The sequence below is a fragment of the Paramormyrops kingsleyae genome, chromosome 7, assembly GCF_048594095.1.
Source record: "Paramormyrops kingsleyae isolate MSU_618 chromosome 7, PKINGS_0.4, whole genome shotgun sequence".
Classification (NCBI taxonomy): Eukaryota; Metazoa; Chordata; class Actinopteri; order Osteoglossiformes; family Mormyridae; genus Paramormyrops; species Paramormyrops kingsleyae.
In genome coordinates, this window is record NC_132803.1 from 24,779,912 (window position 1) to 24,792,440 (window position 12,529).

The window sequence follows — 12,529 nt, forward strand, 5'->3', positions numbered from 1 at the left end:
CCACAAAATTATTTTGTATGCAGCAACAATTACATAAAATGCACAACAAAGGCAATATATAATAAACAGTATATTTTGGAATTTTTACAATGAAATTCACAGGGAAATTAATATCCCACATGACTTAGGATCTAGAATATCCTGTCATGTGCTGTACATTGTTAAGATATATTCTTAAATTGTCGTACTGGTAAATTGCTGTTAAAGACTGAAATATCAGGTGTAAAATTTCCAGTAAATAAGAGAGAATGATTTGTGTACTTCTGATTTGTAGGCTTGCTTTTCAGCATTTCCCTTTACTCAAATTATCTGTCATTTTCAGATTTTTCGGAAATTGAGAGAAAAATGACAGATGAAACAATGTAGTCTCACAATAGCCTGATGTGAATGTCCCATATTCATCCCATTTCACTTTGATGTGTCCACATTTTTATTATGTTAACAAAATATACTTCTCCAGCTTATATGTGCTGTTTTTAAAAGGCTGTGAGCTGTATTTTTTGCTTCTTCTTTGTTAATGTTGTAGCAGTAAAATAAATAACTTTAGCAACTCGCAAAATGATCATGAAATATAAATAAGATGATAGGCAGGATTGAGGAAAACAGTGCTATTATCAGCGTATGTGAATGCATTGCCGTGTACTCTGTAACCACGGAAAACAATAAGGCCATACCGTCTTAGGATGTGAGGGATACACACGGCGTACCACAGCACCTCCCCTCCCTTCCTGGATGGTGGTTTCCTCCTTGTTTTTAATCACTTGGCTCCAGAACCTTTTAAATAGAAAGTGTTACTCATGCAATGGAAAAGCGGGGGGGGGGGGGGTTGGTCACCGCTCAAGGCCTGTATGTCTGTGTTCGCCAGCAGTACCTGTGATAAAAAAGGAGTGAATCTCTGTGGTGAGAACAGAAGATGAGCTCCTATCCACCTCTGCGATTATACAGCGGAGTCACGCAGCAAGCTGCAGGGACGTAATTGCCTGTGCATTTACACGTGCGCGGCGACAGACTGGTGGTACTGCAGCAGGAGAATGTCTTTGTTTACGGCTGTGTCTGTGCTGATGTACGGGCCGCGGAATTCTCACCATGGTGATGCAATTATTCAAATTATCGGAATCTAGCGTTTCTTTTTCCCTCCAAAACATGAAGGGAATAGCGTTATATTTGCTTCACGGATGATACGAGTGCTTACGGCTGGCATCTCATTTAGTGGTTGCATTTACAAATATCATGAGTTTTTAAAAATTCATTTAAAATTGTCAACACAGGCCCTTATGACGTAAAGAATCTTACATCTTGCGTCTTTGCATCTGTAAACCATTTGTGCAGCTGTTTTTATTTTCTCGCTTGCACAATTTAAAATCCACCATTCCTGGACGCTACAGCACCAGCAATATCAGGCATTTGAGCGCGTTAACCCTTTAGTCTAAAGGGAGGGGTCAATACGCTCGTTTAAAACCGCAGCCTATGTGTGCGCTTTATTTTGCCTGCGGCAAAGAGAGAAATTTGGAGTCATCTCTTTCTGGCGGAATCAGTCGGAGTGAGCCGTTTCCATGGTTACTGAGTTCTTGGGAGCGCTGCTTTCCCAGTCATGAATGCTTAAAATTTGAGCAGCAGGCCCGTGTGTTTGAGGCGTGGAGCAGCCTCGACTTTGCGAAGCGGTACCGGTGACGGTCCCCCCCCTCCCCCGACACACATCGAGTAAATGCAAGGAAAAACACCACTTCTGATGGTTAGCTATGCCTTTTGCTAGATCCCATGTGTATGCTTTTCCTCCTATGCATTGCATTTATGATGTTTGGCTTCCGGACCCCCCCCCCCCCACACACACACACACACACACACACTTCATAAATGCAGACCACCTGTTTGAATTAGTTGGGCTGGAGTGAGAATAGTTTGGCGAGAATATCCAGACCTACTTACCTCGATATCTTGGACTCTCATTATATAATCTGCTTTTGTTTGGATTTTTGTGTGTCATGTAGTAATGAGCCCATGTGGTTATTCAGAGTGATAATGCAAAAAATAAAATTTCTTAGTGTGTTCATGGAGAACAGTAATTAAGAAATCAAACGGAGGTCTCCCTCTAGATTTCCTTTTCATTACTGTTTTAAATTGGTTGTGTAGGTGGATCGCTGTAAGTCTACAAACGGAGAAGGTTTGACTGCAGAAATATTATGAAAGGACAGATTTCTCCTGGAGAATCGACATGCAATTATCACTCATAATTATACAAGGAGATTCATGAAGATTGAAGTACATTCATGCAGTTTGCTTGGTTCCAATGATCTCCTTTTCGATTGAAGTTGACAGCTTGGTAAATCCAAATTTATCAGTAGTAGCATATTCTATGCTTTTTATGTCCAGCTGCCCAACAGCTGTTAAGAAACTTCTAGAAAACATGTTAAGATATGTAATACATTTTACTCTGGTTAAAAAGTGGCATTTTTTAGTGTTTGTTCCACCCAGGGGTGTGGTCCTGTGACCCTGGTCAGCATAAGTGACTGAAAGGTGGATGAATTGGTGTTACAGGTGTGTTAAATGAACGATCATTAAAATAAACCAGACACATTAATTCTCTTAATAAGAATATTAGAATGGCATTTACCGACATCGGCTACGGCTTTGGCCTCATTGTTATTTAGTGGATTCATCTGTTGGATGTGATGAGATAATTATCTGCAGATACCAGCGCCCTTGTGTCATACCTAAATGAGCCCCAGCTTCAAAGATCGACACAGAAAGCAAGGTCAGCACCGTTACTCAGATTCAGGTATTTTCTTAAGTTAAACGCTGTCATTAACTAGCACATGAGGGTGAACTCTGTGCGAATCGGTGGGGAAAATAAACCTGTGGTCAGGGAGGTTTTGTGAAAAGCTTCTGTCCGGTCTGTCTGACTTGGCAGCGTGGCGGGGAAGGAGGCTTTCAGAGCGCTAAGCTTCAGGTAAGCGTGCACAAATTCATTTTCACACTCCTGGAGTTTACCGTAAAAAGGATTAGGAAATAACATTTCATCTCAAAATTTGATCACATGTGGCTCGCAAAACGTGGTCGTGTCGATTGCGTTTTAGCTTCAGCTGCGTCTCAATATAAAGCACAAGTAAATCGCTGTTATTTTATACTTTTTTTTTTCATGTTAAACTGTCTCCTGCTTAGATGGGATTTAGTGATAAATCTGCATGCAGATCTGAAATCCTTAAATCTGGGAAAAAGCTCTTTGAAAACCTTTAATTCATTCCCCTGAATGAAAACAAAATGTCTGCTTTCGAACACAAGCTGTTGTTCCTGCAGGCACAGACTTAGCCCATAATAAATCTCACATGACTCCACCTACTTCCTGCCTCTCCAACACTCATGTGACCCCTTGCCCTGTCCAAAGACTTCCCATAGTCCTCCTGTTGGTCACTGACTTGCATTCCAACCCCATCTCTGAAGGGTGGTAGGAAGATATCGGCTCTACCCATTAGGGGCTATTTTATTCAGAAATAAGCCCAACCAGCTTCCCTCATCCTTGGTGTGCAGCCGCTTCCCGAAACCCTCTTCTCTGCCGTTGTACTGCATACGTGTAAATCGTTAATGTCTTGCTGTGAGTTGCAATGCCTGCTTCATTTTCATTGTTGCTGGGAAAGCCAGTGTTTTGCAGAGGTTGCGGGTTTACAGGAAGTGTGCTTCTTGGCTTGCGGAGAGCTGCCTGTTAATATTCAGCACATGCAGGCATCAGGCGGAACGAAATATCTTTCCGGTTGGAAGGGACTTTGGCAGTTCTCAAAATTCTCTTTGACTGGTGCTTAGTATTTTTTCAAATACTTGCATGGTAGTGATGTCTGCATAGCCCTTTAATAATTTAAAATATTCTGTGAAAGCAAGTAAGGAATGTAGCCCTGAACAAAACACCATTTTTTAAATAATTAGCCAAAAAAATGGCTTCCTAGCTACATTCACACACAGAAAAAGGCTGCATTAAGTAATAAATCACTGGGGACCTCAGGGTTTCTTTGCACCTCAAAGTTCTCGCAGTGTCTGGTTGAGTATTGTCTGGTTTTTGAGGTTGCAGCCTTCTTCCTGGACCAGGTGTTATGTGTCACCCTCAGCCTCTGATGCTTCCAGATCTTTACACACAGGCCTGTCTGATACCGAAGAGATTACGAAACTCATAGACATATTTTGCTGACTTTAATTTTCCTGAGCCCCCGTTTCCCTTCTCTCGTCCCTCCAGTATCATTATCTATGAGTAACTGAGGGCATAGCGGCTCAGTAGCTAACAGTTTATCACCCTGGACCTTCAGATTTGCAGTTGGTGTTTTCTCCCCATTTTCGAGCGCCAAAAAAAATCCAATTATTCTCATTTGTTTTCCTCAACCACAGACATGCATTTAAGGTCAATTAAATTGGTCTTAGGGCAGCAGTGTATCTTTGTCATGTAGCAGACTCTTCCCACCTGGTGTTTGTCCCCTGCTTACTGGGAAAGGATTTCGTTCACTATGCCATTGGTTGTATTGTTCGGTTATGGGAAAGGTTTCCTTAGGCGGCCACTTAGATTCTTCTCGGACTTGTGAACGTTTGCCTGTTTATCCCGTTGTCTGACTTGATGCCTGTCCCTCAGGTGTCAGGTTGCTGCTCTCTTCTCTCCGTGGATGCTTCGGCAGCGTTGTTGGGGCCAGTGGAACTGATTAACTGCCACGAATCCAGAAACCCCAATGACTGTAATCCTCTGGTGGAACGATGTTCATTTACTTTTGTCACTAAGCGCTTCCAGTCGCTGTTTGTAGTTGCGGCTTATATTAAAATGGGGCTTCTCTGGTCTGTAAGATAGTCTGCGTACTGGCACTGAGCCGGGTGGGTGCCCTTCGGACCCTCCTGTTAATCTGGAGCGACTCCGCCAGATCCCCGTACTTCTCTTGGCAGTGTTGCTGCATGAAACGGAAAACATATCTGTTTTCACATTCCTGTGCTCACTTGCTCAGCTCCGTCGGTGATGGCAGGTCAAGCATTTACTGATGGCCTCTATTTACACGAGTGAGTCCAGGATATTCTGCGATGGCCTGCAGACACCACTTCTATGATATGGAAATAGCGCAGATTTTTTGTTTTGTTGGGGGTCGGTTGTTTAGTTTTCACGTTCGAGAGAATGTGAAGCACAGCTCCCGTAATTGTCGATGGAGCTCGGTGATTCTGAGCTGGTGATATTGCAGAGTGAGGTCGTCCTCCGGTGGATCTTGGCCGCTTGGCTCCGACAGCCTCGCTGCTGCCTCCAATTAGCCTGACGGGGCAGAGTGCGGCTGAGTGACATGTCCATGCTCGGGGCTTTGACGCTCAACCTTGGCAGCGTTCCCAGCATAGCCGGAGCGGCATGCGCGGTTGTCCAGGCCAGGAGCAGTCACATGTCCCGTGATAACTGTAACTATGGCATTGTCTCCAGTTGAGGCCCATCCTCAGGTCTTTGGTACGGGCATCACCTCCATTTGGCCAAAATGCAGCCACACATTTACTGAGTCTCATGAAAAAGCACTAGAGAAAAACAGTTAATGATGTGCTTAGGAAAGAAGGACACCTTGAACTGTTGTGTGTTGGACCTATCATTGAGTTCAAGGGGTCTCCAGTCTTATTTGGTAGTGAAAACTACTTCAAAATGACAAAGAAAATTTCTGGTTAGCTATGTGTTTGATACAAGATTATATCAGCCGGGCCGGGATTATGTGTCAAGGGTGAACTTTATCCTACAGTGAACCCCCGCTATATCGTGGTTCAGCTATCGCGCCCCTGCTATATTGCGGATTTTTCTCCGACACGTCACAGTTCTCTGCGTATCGTATACCTCGCTTGTGATCAGATTGTTTTCGTTTTGTTTTAAGCCCTACGATGGCTCCCAAGCATCTTGCATCTTCTAAGCCTTCTGGTTGTAGTGGGCCTAAGTGCCAGTGGAAGACCTTGACCATTCAGGAGAAGGTAAAACTCCTGGGTATGCTTCTGGAAGGAAAGCGTTATGCGGACGTCGCTCGCCATTATGGCTTTAATGAATCGACGGTATGCTACATCAAGAAGGATGAAAAAAATATATGAGCCATATCTGTTTTTATTTTTATAAATTCCATTACGTATACAGAGAGGTGTGTGTGTATGCATACACACATTACATATTATTTTATTATTATTATTATTTATGTTACTCATATCCTTAGCCCGACATCTACATATATGTGTTGTTTTAATAAGTTTACATGTGTTTAAAGCATGAGGGAGGGGTATTTTAAGGCTTAAACTACAAAAAAATGTTTATTTATATGGTCTTTCTATATCGCGGATTTTCACCTATCGCTGATGGGTCTGGAACGCATCTTCAGCGATAGGCGGGGGATCACTGTATTTCCAAAAAGTGTTTTCCTAGCTACTCATTAGCTCCCTGTGCGCTATTGATAGTTTGCAGATGACATGTTGGCATATTTAATGAAGAATGTGTGTGTGTGTGTGTATATATACAGTGGTACCTCGGAACTCGAACTTAATCTGTTCAGAACTCCGGATCGAATCCTAAAAAGTTCGAGATCTGATCGAATTTTCCCCATAAGAAATAATGGAAAACCTATTAATTGATTCCCGGCCCCAAAAAATTACACCTAAATATGTTTTTTTTTTTTTTTTTTTTTAAACACGAAATGAACCGGATTAAACAAGAAGAGCATATACTGTACTAAACATATATAAGCACATTTATCAAAACAGTAATTTGTAAAGTAAGAAAATAAATGTATCCAAACAATGTGTAAAGTTAAAAAAAACAATGGGCCTCATTCACCAATATCTTCTTAAGAATTCTCTTAAATTTGTTCCTACAAAATTTTTTAAGAAAAACCTACGTCGGATTCATGACGTGTTCTTAAGTAGCAGAATTGTTCGCACCTTTGTTCTTAAGAATGGTGAATCCCATGTCTTCGTAACTGAAAGTGCGTGCCAGTTTGTCCTAATTAGCATAGTGAAACGCCCTGCAATTTCCCATAAAAGGGTATGAGACTGTAGGGCTGTGTGCAAGGAATGGCGAAGAGGCGCGCAGGCTGTAAGCCGCTTGGCACTAAGAGGAAAAAAAAACTTCAGTAATGCTGAAGTAGAAGTATTAATACAGTAAAATCCCATTATAGTGGACTCGCTTATAACGGAATATCGTCCATAACGGACGAGGTCCGCTGGTCCCGGCCGTGCGCCTTTAAGAACATGCAGAAAACGTATCAGATATAGCGGACTCGCATATAATGGAATTTTGCTTGTAACGGACAAATAATTTAGTCCCCAGGGCTGCTTTTAGCTGTAGTTTTGTTCGGCTATAACGCGCGCGGCGTGCCGGTGATATCCAGTGCAGATACGTAGTCGAGATTATTAATAGTCACGCATCTGGTCAGGTACAGTTGGATTACTACATGTACAATATAATAATCTATACCAAAAGTGTGTCTGCTGGGGTGTGGCATGAGTAAATGGTGTCCTATAGTTGTGTTCTGGGCATACAGCAACTCTGGATATAACGAACTTTGGATATAACAGACTGTTTTGCCAGGTCCCATTAAGTCCGTTATAACTGGATTTTACTGTACAGGGGGTAAATGCACATAGACACATGTTATTTAGTAGCGTAACCAGTGGATATAAGGCCCCCAAGAAAGCTGATACATGGAGAGATATCACCTTCTCTGTGAACGCTGTGTGCCAAATAAATCTAAATGATCTTCAAACATGCGTTCCTTTCTCAGAGCACTATTGGCAAGCTCTTCAAGAAGTAACAGAAATGCCATTTTGATAGCAAGGCCAATGCAAGAGAAACAAACGTATTTATAATCCGCATGATCGCCGATACTACCATGAGAATAATTTTTACACTTTAAAATAATTTTTTATGTTTTACTTTTATAAATTATTCAAATACTTTCATTTTATGAACTGTAGAATGAACAAAACTGCTATAACTGATTATTTTGAACAAACTATCATTACTCAAATGTGTGTACGAATGGTCTTGAGTGTGTGTAGATTCTGTTCTTAGCGAAGAACAAATTCAGACAAGAAAACATTGGTGAATGTCAGAATCTTCATTAAAAAAGGGCGTACGTGGGGTTTAAGAACAAATTTGTTCGTAAGAACGGTTGGTGAATGAGGCCCCGATCGTCCGCTCCTTCCGTGTGCCACACCTCCTGGTTAACCCCGTGTGGAATCCCCGTGTGATCAGCTGTTTCTGGTTGTTGTCAGTAGTCCTCTGTATTTCGTCCACGTTTCAATTTGTTTCCCCAGTCCGGTCATTGTATTGTCCGTCTGCGTTTTGCCTGCCTTACATGTAATTAAACCTTGTATTCCCCGATACCCTGACGTCTGCGCCTTTGTCTCCATTCCGTCCCCACTCGGCAAGACAATATTATTATAATTAAATATATTAATGGTCTATTATTAATATTAAAATTATGAATAAGAAATCTTAATTTTTAAAATTTATTTTATTATATAATAATATTCACTGTTACTGTCTATCATTGTCTAAATATATTTTTACTGTCTAAATATATGTATTCAGCTAGTGTAAACATGCACGGTGCTATCACAGTGAATGCGAGGCTGAGACTGACGCTTTACCCTTTGTTTCCACTGACAAACATGCTGCGTGACTCATTTCCCCGCGCGTACAAGTTATCTTAGGTCGGCGTTCACGGTTTGACTTTTGAGATTCAGATCGAGCTCTAGGTAATTTTTTTTCGACTTTTAAGAAATTTGAGTTGTAATGAATTCGAGAACTGAGGTACCACTGTGTATGTGTGTGTGTATATATATATATATACACACACACACACACACACACACAAACATTTAATGTTAAATTATTATGCATGAAAATATGACCATATCTCCTTCTTGCAGATATTTGGTTTAGCCTAGTCCATACGAGGTTCTATACGAAGTCCTTACTTGGCTGTGATTGATGTTTGAAGTTGCCCTCTTTCGCCAGCTACCCTGAAAACGGTGTGGTGGAGATGAGCGCTGAGGACGTCCGGCCTCGTTCTCGGACCCTGCTCAAGTGGGAGCAGCTGAAGGTGGGTCTGGTCGTCATGGTGAACTACAACATTGAGATCCCAGAGGAACGAGGATTCTGGTATGATGCGGAGATCACTGCCCTCAACGAGGTGTCCAGGACCAACAAGGAGCTTCGCGTGAAGCTCCTGCTCGGGTGAGAACACGCAGTTCCCTTTAGTATCCATTTGTAATCGTCCTGCTGTATTTAATGAGCTCTCCAGTCACATAAATTGCAAAAACTGCATGATTTTTCTTATTTCTCTACAAGTTTTCCTATAATTTATACTTCATAATACTAGGGAAATGATTTCAAGTACATTTTTAAGTATTTTAAAATGATTCATATTATTATTTTAAAAATGTTAGGTTCATGAAGAATGGCTGCAGCAGTAGTATTTTTAGTGTGAATTATTTTAATTGTTAAAAGAGAGGAATCACAACACAGTGGGACAGAGCTCTTCTGAATACTAGAACAGGGAAAAATGCATTTTTAGGTTTAGTGATGAATTAAATGAAAAGATTATTTTCCCGGGTACATTGGAATGCTTCATTTTGCATATCCCATCATACTCGCCTTTGAGACATATGCACACAGGCATGTATATAATCAGTTGAGAGGGAAGCTTGGGATGGCTGGCCATTTTACCCCATGCTCTTGGAACCTTTTGGGGGGGGGGGGGGGTTAAGGACCTTGCCTGTGGGCTCAGTGGCCATAAGACTATTTTGTCGAGGCTGGAATCAGCGATACTCCGATCAGAGACACGGCACCCTAACGACACATCATCATTATTAGATAAATTCGTAAAACATTGACTGCTATATACTAGCTATCACATGACACCTGCCTTTATCACATGACACTTGCCTTTATAATAATATGACACCTGGTATTAGCACCATAATTAGAGTAATAATGGTTATGTGTTACTAGCACAAGACCTCCTGTATAGATGGCTGGTGTGAATTTCGCTTTCTTTTTAATGTAAATCTTTTTATTTGCAGATTATGCTAAATATATATATTTATTTTTTAAACAGTCATACTTAATCTAGATATATCACTTTAGAAGCTCAGTTAGATATTGGTGACCTTACACCTTGACATCTCCCATGTCAATCCAAAATCATACGAAGACGATCACGTAAGGTAATGCTGCACTCTTTATTTATGAAGCTGTTTTTGAAATGATGTCTTTAGAAACATTTTAAATTTAGAGAAACCCTGTCTGCAGTTTTTTTTTCTGATGTAAAGTATTTCTTGAAGAGATGCATTTTCTGAACTTGCAGATGTTCTTTTTACCTTTACAAGTTGTTGTAAAAGCAGACTCTTCACAGCATAATCTAATTAGCATATTTTTGACGAGTCTGAGTATAGGATCATTGGTTGTGTTTTTTCAGCTGTGCAGCTTTGATGGGAAGTTCTAGAAAGCATCGTTGAAACTGGGAAATTACCGGAACGGTCCCCTGGGGTTTCCGGTGCTCCTGAAATGTCATTGATTGGCTGGGGTGGATGAATGACAGGCTTTCTCTTCACCTTCCTGTTGCAGGGGCCCCGGTGATGTCATCAGCGACTGTAAGCTCCTCTTCCCTGATGAGATATACAAGATCGAGAAGAAAGGAGCAGCACCCTTGTCAGCAATAGACGGGCAATTTAAACGTAGGCGTCACCCCTCTGATCCGCCGACCTGTGAAAAGCCTTGGAGCGCTCGCTCTAGTCGGCCAGATTCACCACTGGGACTGTGAATTCGACTTGTTGTAGTATTGTTGCTCAAAAGTAACATCACATAAATATGTTCAGAATGTGGAGGAACAGAGGAACGGTGCGGTTTTGGTACGGGAGTCACACGTACATAGCAGCCAGGAAAGGAAAGAGTGAGATTAGTGTTTAGGAAATATAAACTAATTTAAAGGATGAGCTATTTATGTGAAATAGTCAGGGTACTGAAGCGGGACAAAAGAGTATATTTTAACATTAAGCAACAGCATGGGCAGCACGGCAGTGTGCAAGAGGTGTTTTAAATATGTAATAGACAGTGATAATGGAATATTATCTTCTCTGTTTTCAATTTATTAAATTCCTTTTTGAAGAAAGGTTGAGCTGACAGTACAGTGTGATATAGAGTCATTACGTAAAGCTTCTACCTGCTTTGTAATCTGCCAGAAATAATGTATGTCAGCTGCGGATGAAACTGAGAGTAAACGTGTGCCGTCTGCCAAACTTGTGCAGGTTAAATCTTCTGTTTAACTTCATTGATTTGGACAGAACAAGCAGCTCAAATTAAATATGGCTGTTAGGGTGCAGACACGATGGCTTCTGGCATCTCACTGTTGACTTAACCATCCCCTTAGAGCAGTGTTTCCCAGCCCGGTCCTCGGGGATCCCCAGACGGTCCATGTTTTTGCTCCTGCCCAGCTCCCTACAAAAATGTGCACTGTCTGACAGGGAGTTGGGAGGGAGCAAAAACATGGGTGGACTGCAGGGACTGGATTGGGAAACACTGCCTTAGAGTATAAAGATGCCGTCCACTGTGTTGGGTGATGTCAGCTGGAAGTAGGAGCTATTAACCCCCGTTACCCCTGCTGATTGAGCACAGAGTCCCTTAGACTGATGTATCAATAAACACCTTTGTGTTATAAACCCAGTGCACTCCTTTCCAGTCCCTTTTTATTTGGTTCTCAGCTGAATTATATTCACTGAGCTCAAGAAAATCCACTGTTAAAAAGACACGTTTTTTTTAAGTTCAATAAATGCATGATATTTCAATGAGTGATCGAGTTAAATAATCGCAATTTCAATATTCCCCAAAAATAACCGTGATGATGGTTTTTGCCATAATCGAGCAGTTCTACTTTTTTGATGCCCACAAGGGGAAACTAAATTTTATAAAAATCTACGACCGCAATCAAAACACTAAAAATGTCAAAAGTCTTGTATTTTATTTGGTTACTTATGGTTAAGGTTAGGGCTGGTTGATTTGGACAGAACAAGCAGCTCAAATTAAATATGGCTGTTAGGGTGCAGACACGATGGCTTCTGGCATCTCACTGTTGACTTAACCATCCCCTTAGAGCAGTGTTTCCCAGCCCGGTCCTCGGGGATCCCCAGACGGTCCACGTTTTTGCTCCTGCCCAGCTCCCTACAAAAATGTGCACTGTCTGACAGGGAGTTGGGAGGGAGCAAAAACATGGGTGGACTGCGGGGACTGGATTGGGAAACACTGCCTTAGAGTATAAAGATGCCGTCCACTGTGTTGGGTGATGTCAGCTGGAAGTAGGAGCTATTAACCCCCGTTACCCCTGCTGATTGAGCACAGAGTCCCTTAGACTGATGTATCAATAAACACCTTTGTGTTATAAACCCAGTGCACTCCTTTCCAGTCCCTTTTTATTTGGTTCTCAGCTGAATTATATTCACTGAGCTCAAGAAAATCCACTGTTAAAAAGACACGTTTTTTTTAAGTTCAATAAATGCATGATATTTC

At 41.6% G+C, this 12,529-nt stretch overlaps 1 protein-coding gene across 2 annotated transcripts in view; it reads left to right on the forward strand.

Moving 5' to 3' along the window:
* LOC111854176 (E3 ubiquitin-protein ligase UHRF2) overlaps window positions 1-12,529 on the forward strand; it is a 60,377-nt gene that overhangs the window by 27,483 nt on the left and 20,365 nt on the right. For both annotated transcript variants that reach the window (XM_072714584.1, XM_072714585.1), the window contains exons 4-5: window positions 8,984-9,202; window positions 10,595-10,704. In XM_072714584.1, coding sequence (XP_072570685.1) covers window positions 8,984-9,202; window positions 10,595-10,704 — 329 coding nt within the window. The remainder of the gene's footprint in view (window positions 1-8,983; window positions 9,203-10,594; window positions 10,705-12,529) is intronic.